The sequence below is a fragment of the Periophthalmus magnuspinnatus genome, chromosome 7, assembly GCF_009829125.3.
Source record: "Periophthalmus magnuspinnatus isolate fPerMag1 chromosome 7, fPerMag1.2.pri, whole genome shotgun sequence".
NCBI lineage: Eukaryota > Metazoa > Chordata > Actinopteri > Gobiiformes > Gobiidae > Periophthalmus > Periophthalmus magnuspinnatus.
In genome coordinates, this window is record NC_047132.1 from 17,935,022 (window position 1) to 17,949,227 (window position 14,206).

At 38.4% G+C, this 14,206-nt stretch overlaps 1 protein-coding gene across 1 annotated transcript; it reads left to right on the forward strand.

The window, feature by feature from the left end:
• The first annotated feature begins 232 nt into the window (after positions 1-232).
• On the forward strand, positions 233-8,266 carry cxxc1a (CXXC finger protein 1a). The gene is made up of 14 exons (XM_055222863.1): positions 233-395; positions 1,153-1,313; positions 1,387-1,487; positions 2,024-2,157; positions 2,541-2,696; positions 3,600-3,776; positions 3,870-3,965; positions 4,292-4,500; positions 5,481-5,688; positions 5,777-5,887; positions 5,968-6,017; positions 6,346-6,442; positions 6,529-6,681; positions 7,091-8,266. Exons 1-14 carry the CDS (start codon positions 393-395, stop codon positions 7,235-7,237), a joined length of 1,803 nt encoding a protein of 600 aa, XP_055078838.1. The 5' UTR covers positions 233-392; the 3' UTR covers positions 7,238-8,266.
• Positions 8,267-14,206: the final 5,940 nt, after the last annotated feature.

Genomic DNA, 14,206 nt, shown 5'->3' on the forward strand with positions numbered 1-14,206 from the left:
ATCAGTGTGCTTCTTTAAGCCAATACAGCCACAAAAATATTACAAACATGAAGACTACTTTTACTACTTTCCAAGATTTGAAGTATATATATATGTAAAATATGTTTGTTTTTAGAATTTATGTTTATTTTCTACATTTTGTGACCTTTAGTGTAGCAATACCCATTTTGTCCAGAAGATGGCCTCAATGCGCTGGACACATCATAATCCAGCGCATCCACGTTTCCAAACTGGACACGGGAGAAGAAGACGCAGCGGAAAACAAAGCCATTTCTGCTAAAAAAAAAAAATCCCGATTTTGCCAAATTTTATAATCTTCAAAAGCCTCAAACGATTGGAGTCGGGAAGGATCATCAATAAAGGAATAGAAAGCAATACAACCTTTTCTCGCGATGGTGAGTGTTGGGTTTGGTAGATGCAGATGTTGATGGAAACTGCAGCATCCTTTTGCACAGGATCTCAGACGGAGCTAAATCTCGGGGAAAGTGGCTAATCTGCCTAATCCTGATCATGTATTTGACTCCAACATACACAGTGGATGGGGCTCTGTGTGAGCGCAAATAAAACACGTGTCATTCACTCACTTCAGCTGCACATCCTCACATCTGGAACATTAAAAGATTTTTATGAGGCTCCACAATACTAACTGTGGCGTTTAAAATCAAAACCCCAATGTACGACCATGTATAATCAGAAAAACTATAGAAAATATGTCTGATGAGAAATAAACCTATCAATTAAACGGTGGATTCAGCAATTATTTGTTTATAAGAGAGTTAAAATTGCTTAAATTAAACTGGGTGAGTTTGATTTACAAATTGAAGTATTTATTTTGACATTGCAGCATATCCTACACTATACAAAAAAGGTATATATATATTTAGTATTTAAATAATTATTTACTTAAACACTGTTATCTGAATCAGAACAAAAGTTTGTTGCCACTGTAAGTTAAAATAAATTCATAAACTAGGAATTTGCTTTGGTGATGTAGATAAATAAGATTTAAATAAAAATACATTTACTTTGACTGAATATAAATACAAATATTAACCAATTTTTGGCATGACATTTTTAAAATAAATTCTAAATATAGGCTACTATGTAAGAAGGAATAACTTTGCCTTGTCTATCTTTTATGATTTTTATGAGGCTGAGGAGGCAGCTGCTGAACATGGTCCAAAGGATGAGGAAGATGAGGACCAGGAGCCAGAAAGTAAAACAACAGAACGGAAAGGGCCTGTCGCTTTGGAAAATGCATCAGCTCCAGTATACTGCCTCTGCAGAAAACCAGACATCAACTGTTTCATGATGTGAGCACAGGGTCCTGGTTTAGTCCTTGCTTATAAAGATGGATTGAAATATTTCAGTGTTTAATTTGTTCAGAGGGTGCGACAGTTGTGCTGAGTGGTTCCATGGAGACTGTATTGGTATATCAGAGAAAGCTGCTAAACCCATACGAGTCTGGTACTGTCCTTCCTGTCGAGGTGAGTACGAGCTTTTAACCATGTTATAACAATTTCCCCCTCATAATTAGTTGACTCAAAAGTTGTATTTTCACTCCCAGTGAAACATACATCCTCATAGTGATCTAAAATGTTATGTAGCCACTTTTCAAAAACAGTCTAATAACATCTGCTGCTTGCTACCATGAAATGCTATGATGAAGAGGTGAGGATTCTTCTTTCTGTAATTTTGAACAGAAAGTGAATGGTCCCATATTTCAATACTAAGTGAAAAAAAATATGTCTCCTTTAAAATCCATAAATCTGGAGGGGATCCAGTTTGGTAAACCTTATCAAGATTCTGGTTCAGATTTGATCTGGTCCACTGTTCCAGATATTGGTCCTAATATTAAACAGTAGGTCAAATGCAAATAACAAAGTATAGCCTGCCTTAACCTTAACTTAAAAATAAGGTCCCATATAACTTTATTAACTATTCCAAAAAAGTAAAGCTAAACTAGACTGACTTAATTATTAGTTTTGAAAAGCTACTCTTAAAGCATTTGTTTTTGATTCAGAGAAAGACCCATCATTAGAGATTAAATATCGTCCTAAAAAGTCCAAGGAGAAGGATCAAGGGCAGGAGAAACTGGATATTGAGGATTTCCATCAGCCACCTTCAAACTTGGATAAGAGGAGGGGCTCACAGCAGGTAATATAACTCCTCCCTCTCCACAAAAACACTTCCTACTTCCTGGTTTAGTACTGGTTTGATCCAGCCTAGTTTGCCCTACTTTTGTTTCGTCCTGTCCAGTCCTGTCCAGGTTTGTTTCTTGTCTAGACTTGCTTTAGGTTTTAAACTCATTTAGAGTTTATGGACCCAGAACAGTCCTGGTTTAGTTCTAGTTGTAGTCCTGGATTAGTACTGGGTTACATCTGCTTTAGTACTTGTTTAGACCTGATGTAGTTTGTGGTTAGTATCGAATTAGTCCTGTGTTTATCCTAGTTTAATCCCTGTTTAGAACCAGTTTAACCTGTCCTTTAACCTGGTTTAGTCCTGGATTAGTCCTCACTGTGTTTGTCTGCCTCTCCCAGATTAAACGCTCAGCTCGTATGTGTGGGGAGTGTGACGCGTGCCTCAGGACAGAAGACTGCGCTCAGTGTGACTTCTGCAAAGACATGAAGAAGTTTGGAGGTCCAAACCGCATCAGGCAGAAGTGTCGGCTGCGGCAGTGTGAAGTCAGAGCCCGGGTGAGTCTATTATCAGTCATCCTCCTGAGCAGTCGTGAGTGTGTATGTGAAAAGAGGTGGGCTTTTCAAACTGCACTTGTTTGTTATTCAAATGTGGCTGGTACAGTGAAGCCCTGTGAGGAGACTGCTGTTAAATTGTGCTATACAAAAATATATTTTATAGAAATTTAGTTTGGTCCTCGTTTATAATTGTCTTGTCGTAAAGCCCTACCTTAAAAGGGTAAACAATCCACTAAATGGAGTTATGTGCCATTATTATTATTATTATTTCCCTTGTGGCTTAAAGAAGATAATTAAATAGATAATCATTGTAGAAAATAACATCCAGATTTTACGAGCGAATACAGTTTTCTTTTCTATTAAAGTAATTATTCATACATGTTCCAATTTGAGCTGATACTTAAAACTTAAACTTAAAATCGTGGGAAAAAAAAACAAACAAAACAGAACTAGTGTATTTTAAACAGTTTGCAGCAAGTCAAAGTTATTTCACTTTTTTTTATTTTCACTTTTCTAACACATTCCTAGCGTCCTAGTTTTTCATCACAACAAATTTATATGCTTGTTACTTCAACTTTCAGAAGCCAGAGTAAAGTTTAAGCTAATGACAAGTATCATGGCAACGGCACGATTCCTGGTTCTTCGACGATATTAGATGGGGACAGCACACAGGGGATTCATTTTGATTCTCAGAACTGCTTTTGCACTATATCTATACCAGTGCAAGACAAATTTTGCTCAGATACAAAAATGAGTACAGTACAGCCACTTTAAGCTGTTAATAAACTGGCTTTGACTGAGACATTAGTTACTTTTTTCTGTTGTTGTTTTCTGTGGTAAGTAAAAATACTAGCAGATGCTTTTTTGCTGTTTATATCTAATTCTGTCATCTTCTCTGAGCAGAAGATGCTCAGAGTCAAGGAGGAGGAGGAGATGGTTGGCCGTCCGCCTGTCAGGGGTCGGAGCCTGCAGAGGAAAGGGCAAGGGCTTCACACAGATGATGAAGATGAAGATGAAGCCTACAGCGAGAGTGAACTGGAGCTGTATGAGCAGTATAAGGCAGCTGGGTACAGGGATCTGGTGAGAAACAGATCCTATTAAAAGTTAATTGTACATCTGGCCTTGTGTTCTATTGATGTTAATGTTATTTATATGTCTTGTTTGATGTTGTAGGTGTGGCACAGTGAGGAAGAGGAGGAGGGTCAGTCTCTGAAGAAGGCTGTGAAGGTCAAACATGTGAAGAGACGAGACAAAAAAACAGAGAAGAAGGTACAGACTAGTACTACACCTACTGCCCCCGCTACTACTTCATTACTTATTGCTACTCCAACTACTAATGTGACTGTGATTACTACGTGAAGCTTGTAAGTCAAGTGTATTAAAACTACTACCACTAACATGGTACAAACAAGTATGATTGTATGACACTACTTCTGCTACTACAATTGTTTCAGAGTCACAGATATCACTTGTGTGGTTGATAAATTTGGTATAGCTCACATTTGGATGGTTAAAATTTGTAAATATTGACTTTGCTTCTGTATTGTTGTTGTTTTTTAATTATGAAAATATTGTGAATGATATTATCTCATTAGAAGTTCCAGGAGTCTGTGCATAAGGAGGAGCGCAAACATAAGGTCAAACAGCGCCACCGTGTGAGGGTACGGCACAGTGAGCGTGGAGAGGGCGGGGCTAAAGACTGTGCTTTGGGCCTGAGACAGTGTCTGGGGCCAGGCTGTGTGGAACCAGCTCGAAACAACTCCAAATACTGCTCCGAGGACTGTGGCATGAAGCTCGCTGCTAAGTCAGTACTTTTTGTAATATTTCTCTTACAGTCTGTGGATTTATATTGTGCCTTTCAACATACCCAAAGGATTGCATTATTCATCATTTAGTGAGTAGTGTTGTCACGATACAAAAATTTCAAACTTGATTTCGATTGTAATGAATAGACTCGATACTCTACTGATTCCTATACCACGTTGATAATTAAAAACACTCTTTATTTAGACAATAGAATGTCATTTTCAAAATTAAATCACAGTACTTTCCTTTATGTTACCATGTGCTCTGATATCTGTGTAATCCCTCAGTGGTCCAGGTAGATTCCATAGTGGTCTATAGGTGTATACTTGTCTATGTGGCCTTATACTGATACAGCTCAAGATCATTCTGAAACTATTCAGGAAAGATTCATTTCTGTCCTGTGAATGTGACTTTTTCACTATCGATACCTGCTCAGTATTAGTATATAGTTTCAGTATGGATTGGTATCTGATTTTCGATACTATTGACGACCCTATTAATAATAATAATAATAATAATAATAATACATTTTATTTGTTAGGCGCCTTTCAAGGCTCTCAAGGTCGCCGTACATACACACATACACAATACAAATAGAACAATGTAAAATGATTAAAAATACATTTACAAACAAATATAGATTAAAAGACAGAGCAGTTATGGTCAGAGTGGTCAGGGTGAGAAGGCCTTTCTAAACAGGTGAGTTTTGAGTTTAGATTTGAAGTGTGAGAGTGAGTGTGTGTTGCGGAGGTCATGGGGGAGGGAGTTCCAGAGCTGGGGAGCAGAGCAGCTGAAGGCTCTGCTCCCCATAGTGACAAGACGGGCAGGAGGGACAGTGAGGTGCAGGGAAGAGGAGGAGCGGAGGGAGCGGGCAGGTGTGGAGATGTGAATGAGGTCAGACAGGTATGGAGGGGCCAGGTTGTGGAGAGCTATTAGTGAGTTATATAAAAATAAATTCCTTTTTCTTTCCTCTTTCAGCCGTATCTATGAGATCCTGCCACAGAGGATCCAGCAGTGGCAGCAGAGCCCGTGCGTTGCCGAAGAGATGGGCCGCAGACAGCTGGAGCGGATTCGGCGGGAGCAGCAGGCAGCACGACTTAAGCTAACGGCTATGGAGAAGCGTTTTCATGAACTGGAGGGAATCATTGCTAACGCTAAACTACAGCAGGTTCAGCATGATGAGGAGGTAACACTCAACCCACGCACACGCTAACCACCCAGGCTGTTTCAGTGATTTGTGCATATATTAGTATTTAATTGTCTTGTTTTTGCAGGTGCCAGAGGGAGAGGGGGATGACACAGACCTCCAGATCTTCTGTGTGTCATGCAGTCATCCCATTAATCCCAAGGTGGCGCTGCGGCACATGGAGAGGTGCTATGCCAAGGTGTGTATGAGCACACAGTGTGTTCATCATTAACTTTAACTTATTTTATGTACTAACTGAATATGTGGATGTGTCTCCAGTATGAGAGCCAGACCTCCTTCGGTTCCATGTATCCAACCCGCATCGAGGGGTGAGTTTTAGAGCTGAAGGAAATTCTCTTGTCCCACATCAGCTGCACTCATCAAAGGGCCATATATAGAATAATGTGAAAAGCTAAAATCTATTGGTGTGGAGTATTGAGTGAATGAATAATGCATTGTAAAGTGCCTTTGAGTGTCCAGAAAAGTGCTCTATAAATCAAATGCATGAAAAAGAGACTAGAGAGGTTAGGTTATCACAACTTCATGGTCAGACGCAAGTAAATGTAGCCTTATGCCTTTGTTTTCACGGTTTCATTTCATGTCTATTGTGAATAAAACATAGACTTTACTTATACATATTGGTGATTTGTGCTCCAGAGCCACCAGACTGTTCTGTGATGTGTACAACCCTCAGAGTAAAACTTACTGTAAGAGACTGCAGGTGCTGTGCCCGGAGCACTCCAGAGATCCCAAGGTGAGAAAATATGAATACAGTCAATATACAATAATATTACAGCAGTTAGCATTTGGTAATTCTTTGACTCTCTTTAACTATTCCAGATCCCAGCTGATGAGGTGTGTGGATGTCCTCTGGTCAAAGACGTGTTTGAGCCGACAGGAGAGTTCTGTCGAGTGTCTAAGAGGAAGTGTAATAAGCACTACTGCTGGGAGAAACTGAGAAGAGCCGAAGTGGATCTGGAGAGAGTCCGAGTGGTAAGGATCATTTATATAACCTATAATGTTCTCTCCTATAATACTCAAGACAACAGAAATAATCTTTACTATATCAAATGTATTTCACAACTGGAACAAAGCTGGATCTCAAGACTCAGTACTTGAAAATTACAGGTTATAATTAATTAATTTATAGTTATGCGTGTTTATATTGAAGCCAATATAAGCTATACTGTATCATCACACCTTAATACTATAATGTTTGCCCTGGTACACGATATTTGACCTATCACATATTTTAGAGCTATTTTAACAGTTCATTTGAATTGCTAATAACATGCATCTTTGCACTGAATCAGTTAGAATTTTCAAGTTGAAACCTCTCTATTCAATGCAATGTCAATTTTGCAATATAAAACTAATGAATAATAATTGTGTTTTTCTTCAGTGGTACAAACTGGATGAACTGTTTGAGCAGGAGAGGAACCTCCGCACCGCCATGACCAACAGAGCTGGCATGTTGGCTTTAATGCTACACCAGACAATACAACATGACCCCATCACCACAGACCTCAGAACAGCTAAAGAGAGATGAAAACAGCTCCTGAGACTGGACTAAGACCTGATTAAACTGACTCCAGATCAGCCAGAACCATCATAGCACGTAGCGATGGAGGAAAGAACACTACACAAGACTCATTATTATAGATTGTATTCACATAACATCAGAACATTCTAGATTAGAATCTCTATAGTTTGTATCTCTGTAATCACTAGACCTATCCAGATTAAACAAAAACAGGCTCAGAGTTCAACACTTTTTCTGTCAGTTTACATAAACAAAAGGGAAATTATTTTTTCAGAATAGCTTCAGAAAGTGGTGCCATTATTCAATCCTAAAGGTGTGATTGCTGTCTGTTAAAAGGACTTAAAGCCATATGACCAATGGCAATTTTGTGGAGCCGATCTCTAAAAACAATGAGGTTCAATATTTGTGTTTCATAATTTTGAATGGTCCTTTCAAAAACAGTGAATCTCCCATAGAGATATAAAAGCCCATGCCCTCCATTTGAAATTGTAGAATGTGAACGAAACTTATTAGGTCCACAGGTTACAACTGGAAATAGACTAGAATCTCTTAAATCAACTGAATAACAATTTAATAATGGGAAAAACTACAATATTTTGTCACACTACATTGTCATGGTGAAAAGGTGTATTCACCCGGACACAAAGACTAAACGTTCAGTATTGCTCACTGCTTTGTAGGTGCACAGTTTTATTACACACCATTACACAGCAATGGTTTTAAATGTATCATTCCGTAACTTGTCGATATCCTGACTTTTTTTTCAAATATTGTTTGGCGAATCATTATAATTCTAAATCAGTGTTCAACCACCAGCAAATAAACTCAACACAATTGTATTATAGGAACTACACTACCCACAATGCACTCTGAACTAAAGCAGCTACAATTTTGAACCATGTTTCCACTGCACCAGTCCTTCTGTGTTTTGTTTATATTTTATATCATGCTTTTATTTTTATACAGTTTTTTAAAAATCTACCATTTTATTGAACTGATGCTTCATTAAAGAAATAAAATATTGTGTAATTGTGTAAAATGTCTGTACTCTTGTAGTCTATTATAGATTTTTATTATTAGCATTAGATTTGGATGAGGTCTGATTTAGTAAGGATCATGTTTGTGTGTGTCTGTCCACTGCTCTGTCTCTGCTCCTGTCTACTCCTGTCTACTCCTCTGTTTCTGCTCCTGACTGCTCCTCTTACTGCTCCTGTCTGTTCCTGTCTACTCCTCTGTCTCAGCTCCTATCTTCTGCTTCTTTGTTTGCTCCACTGGCTCTGCTCCTGTCTGCCCTTCTAGCTCCTTGTGACTGCTCCTCTGTCTCTGCCCTAGTCTGCTCTGCTCCTGTCTAAAATGTAGTGTTATTGAGCTGAAGGGGAAATAAACTCAAGTGATATGGGACGAGGTCTGGATTAGAGCAGGATTAATGTGGATTAACACAGAGAGAGTGGTCCCGTTGCACAGAGCAAACACCAGAAAGCAGGAAAAGAATATGTTGTATATTTGTTGATAAATGTATTACCAGTGAAAACATGGATTTCCAGATCTTGAGGTTCCTCTTGGTCTGTGTCTAGTCTGGGTTCTGGCATGAATCCTGGCTCAGAGGGTCTCTGACATCATCAAGTACTGAGTTATCCCACTGCTCCTACTGCCACAGGTTGATGGATTGATCTAGTAGCAGCAATAGTAGTAATAGCTAAATATAAAGATCACCTAAAAGACATGCTTTTTATAAATGAAATAAATAATAATAATACATCTAACCATTTAACTTAACATATTTTATATTGAAGTAAAATAGAGATTGTGTTTCTTTCTCCTTATTTTCTAACTCACTTTCTTAAACCCTCACACATAGACCGTGCTGAGAGGAGGTTTTGACCTTCACACTGTCCTCTCTTACACAAAGTCAATTTACCTCAAGTATACACATGTAGGCCACCTCACTCTCAATTTTTTTTTTTTTTTTTACAGGAAATGTCCTCCCCATTCTGTCCAATCAGAGGAGAGGACATCAGAAGGAGGTTTGGTATGAGGTAATCCATTGGATATTCTAATCTATATTTCAAAGAACAATAGTTTTTACACAAAAGAGGTGAGTTTTAAATTGAGTGCTGAGTGTAGAGTTGTAGATGTCAGGTCAGGAGTTCTTTCAGCAATAAAAACACCTGCAATTAAATTAATGCCATTCAGATTAGTTTAATGCCATACTGTGGAACATTACAGGTAAAGCTTGACATCTCAATTGAGGCGAGCAGGTCTGGTAGGCGACCAGAAAAATGTACATAGAGCACGTTTAATATTCAATATAAGAGAGTAGGAGAGACACTTAAGAATGTTGTCCCTCACTGCTTCCCATCCACCTCAAAAATAATACACAATAGCCCGTTTCCCGCTTCTGTTTTTCACTCACATCCATCCATCCATCCACCTCTCTGTTTCTCTCTTTCTCTCTAATCCTTCTCTCTCTCACGTGCACTCCACTCTCTGGTGCGCGCGTGGAGGCAGATTAACGCGCAGGAGGAGCGGGGTCACTGCGCGCAAAAGAACCAAACCGGACGGAATATTGTTTACAGAATTTTTGTGGATTATATTTTCTTATATTTTCAACAACAACAAAAAAAAAGGCAACAATGGGAATGACTTGTTGAAATGAACAGAAAAAGGAATAGAATATGGCTGGATTAAAAGTGTAAAATACAAACTGAAATGAAGATGGAGAGGGCAGAGCGCGTCCGAAGCTGAGTTGGAAACTGAAGAGATGTACGACGAAGGACGGAAAAGTAAGAAACGTCATTTTTGGTCAACATCAGCGCCAAATACATGTTTTTCTTTCCAGGTTTTCTCAAATATAATAGACATTTATCATTTACATTACAAATTCCCTCATGTAACAGTAGTCAAATGTTGTAAAATGTGTGTAGTAGTAGTAGTAGTAGTAGTAGTAGTAGTAGTAGTAGTAGTAGTTAAAAAAATGTGTTTCATGATAGGTGAAACACATTGTGACTTTATCGATCCTGGTTCAGTCCTGTTTTATATCTTGTTTACATCCGTCACATGTTTTACTTTCACTTTAATCATGGGTCTTCATTGCTGTAAATACCCTCTTTTTAGTCCTGGGTTCGCCCTTTTTTAGACCAGCTGTGGTAATTAACACTACTGGGCATGTCACTGAGCTCTCAAACATAACCTCATAATCTGTTATAACTTTGGTGTTATAACTTTGAGCCCAAAATCACAAGAGCAGTCACGTCGCAGGCCTTCACAAAATTCTAGACCAAAAACATTAAAAAAAGACAAGCAGATTGAGCAATTCAGAGGGATCAAGCAAATGGATAACCAGATATCAGAGCAGCCTTGTTCTTAGAGCCCCCTTTTCTGCAAGGAAAAACAGTGGGAAGAAGAAAAACCTCCATGAGAACCAAATGTGGGATGTTCAAACAACGGGGCAAAATAACTGTCTCATCTTCAAAATATAAAACAGTGACAGAAGGACAAAAGCATCTATAAGTGAGGAGTTTGCAGGTTTGATGACCAGTTTAGGATATATGAGGTGTTCATGGCTCCCTCTAAGTGTCTTCTACCATGACTTATACAAAACCCAGCTGGTCCACTTTGCATTGTGTACTTGGCCCGGCTCGGAACATGCAAACAGTCAGCTTGACTAACTTTAATTTCTAAAATAATGTCAACGTTTGTCTTTACATTTCATAAAAAGGTCTTAGACTGTGAGAATGTGCTTGAGGTATAGATTTTATTTAGGAGCATCATTTGATCTGAAAATGTGGGCTACATTTTCTGTAGTCACTTACATCAGTTTATAATGTAAGTTAATTCAAAAACTTTTCATAATCTTTTTTTTAAAATTCATAATCCTTTCCCTTTGTTCAAATAATCACTCTGTTGGATCAGAACAGACTTCAAGGAAATGTGAAGATTAAAGGACTGAACCAAGACTATCTCGCCTATTTGAATTACACTTGGACTAACCCAGGTCTGAGGTGTTTAGGGATTGAATGTAGAACAAAAGAAAGGATTACCTTGTTGTTTGTCACTGTGACAGTTATGCCGTCTTGGGCTGGTCTATAAACCTCTGTTTCCACGACAACCGCATCAGCAGCATAGACAGCCATTTTGGCTCAGATTCTCCTTACGGATTAACTTCTCAATTTAGATGAAGTTCAGGAGGGTTATAGGAGATAAGTTAGTAAGAGCAATGTGGGCAATTCTTGACATTCTTTGAGGTTATTATGGCAAGACACTGTAAGTGATCAATTTGAACCTTTTCCAGTATAGATTATTGGAAAAAAAAAAAAAAAAAAAGCTATTTCAATATGAACAAGCATTTTAAGTGTACAAATTAACAAAACTGCATCATATAAATACATTTTAAAATTCTGGAAAAATAATTGGGAATTGTAATGCCTGTATTGCCTGGATTTTATCATTTTTTTAAAATATAGGTTAGATGTTATGTTTCAAATCCATCCCTCTATTAGCGGTGAGTGATATTGATAATGTTTTTAAACTCTACTCACCTATGTCTGCTCTGCTCACCTATGTGTATATATGTAAATAGTGGAAAATAGGAACTGTCTTAGTGTTGTTGTTTTGTCTTGTCTTTGCCTGTATGGATGTTATTCTGTTGTATGTTGAAATTTCTGCCTCTTGGCCAGGTCGTTGTTGAAAATGAGAATTGGTTCTCAACCGACCTACCTGGTAAAATAAAGGTTAAATAAAATAAATAAAAAAATAATATCTTAACATTTTGTATGCATTATCTTTAAGTCATTTTGGTTTCATTTTAATACAATATCAATATTCTAATGTGGTTACAAAATCTTCAATACAAATCTCTCTACTCAGTCTGGTTCATATTGAGTATTTAGTCCCACTTGACTCTCACTGTGTTCCGGGCTGTATAGTACCAGGGCTGTGTCACTGATGTGATGAGAGCAGACAGGGCAGTGGACTGAGTGAAGACAGTGTTTGGGATAATTGTCTGGACCTGAGGCTCCACCAGCCCCACAGCGGGCCATGTGACTGCAGTCATGTGACCATCTGACCGCTCACTTTGGTCTTTCTGTTCTGCATATTTAGAAATACAATACTGTCCGGTCCAGATTTAGGTCTGATGTAACCTGTTTACATCTGGTTTAGACCCAGTTTAGTATAGTTAGTTGATTATATTATTATATATTATATATAGTATATTATTATATATATATCGTTATAGTTGATTCAGTCTGATTCAGTCCTGCTTCAGTCCTGGTTCCATTTTTGTGTAGTCCTCATTAAGTCTTGTTGTGGTATTGGTTTAGTCTTGATTCCATCCTGGTTCCATCCTGGTTAAGTGCTGGTTTAGTCCTGGCTTCATTAGTCCTAGCCTTCATTTAATTGTGGTTTGTGTCTTGATCTTAGCTTTGTCCTGGTCCTACGTGCTTTAGTCCTGGTCTAATAGTTCTGGTTAATTCCCAATTTAAACCTAGTTCAGACTTGTTGTAGTCCTGGACCAGGAATCTTTGGTGCAGACCTGGTTCAGTCCTGGTTCCATCCTGGCTCTATCCTGCTTAAATTCTTGCCTAAACCTAGTTTGGTCATCGTTTAGTCCTGGTTCAGTGCAGGTTTTGTCCTATTTTGGTGTTGGTTTTGTCTTCATTTAATCATGGTAAGTCATGATCTCGATTTACTCTTAGCTTTCTCCTACCCTGGTTTAGTACAGGTTCAGTATTCCTGGGTCAGTCCTGATTTAGACCTAGCTTGTTTTAGCCTTGATTGTGCCCTGGTTTAGTAGTCTTGGGTTAGTCCTGATACAGTCCTGATTTAGTCCTGGTTTAGTCCCTTAAAAATCAGGTATATTGTGATTAGTGATGGTTGGAGTCAGATGTAGGTCACAGCTGTTCTCTAGTCACATGGTTCAAACACATTTTTTCACACTACAGCAAATGAACGGGAGATTTTACACACATTTTACATTTACAATTTTAAACAGATGGTTGAAAGTCAAAAAGTGTGAAGGTGGATGGTGAGGTCAGATCCGCCATGTAGGAGGCCAAGAGGAAGACCAAAGATCACATGTATGAATGTAGTGAAAGAGGATATGTAGTTTGCATCTTAACATAGTATAATTTAGAAAACTGAACACACACATATAACGCCATAAGCCCCTTTAATATTTATTCTTTAAAGCAGCATTATTTTACTTTTCAACTTGTCTCCATGAAAAAGTTATTGTTTTTCTTTGCATGTTTCTTGGAGACAACCAGGTGAGACTATCAGGTTAAGTTGCAGGTAAATTCTGAGAGGCGACCCGACAGTAAGAATGCATGTTTTTGCAAGGGAATCTTGAGCAAAATAAACATCTGCAATTTATCTGTGTAATCCCTCAGTCATCCAGGTCTGATCCATAGCAAAGTTTAAATTTCTCGACTGGACAAAACGTTTTCACTCCTACAACTTGTTGTTCAGTTGATCGATTTAAACTTTGTCTTTTGCCATGTGCAATTTAATACATGCAAGATAGGTTAAGTTTGATGTCATATGTGAAACATTTCAGGGAAGGATTGGCATGTGCAGTGAGACACGCAGGTGGCAGACCTCCTACCAGAAAAGTAACATTGTGCACCTTTAAATTATATTAATAATAATAAAAAAATAATCCAACTGTCCCAGGGTTTACTGAAATATGACTGGCAATTAACCTCTACAAACATCCATCACTCACATACCACACCCACACAAGCAAGGTGAGTGAAATATTCTGCCCAAGAACACAACAATAGCCTCAACTGACCAGAGCTGGATTCAAACCATCAATCTTTTCACAATATAAGGAACACTTAGGTCCTAAACACACTTAGTTAACTTTTTCTTTCCTGTGTGTTACGTTCAGGTGGTGTTCGAAACGGCTACACTAAAGGCATGGACGGCTCTGCTCCAGGTGCAGGAGAAGGGGAGGGTGAAGGGGACGGTGAT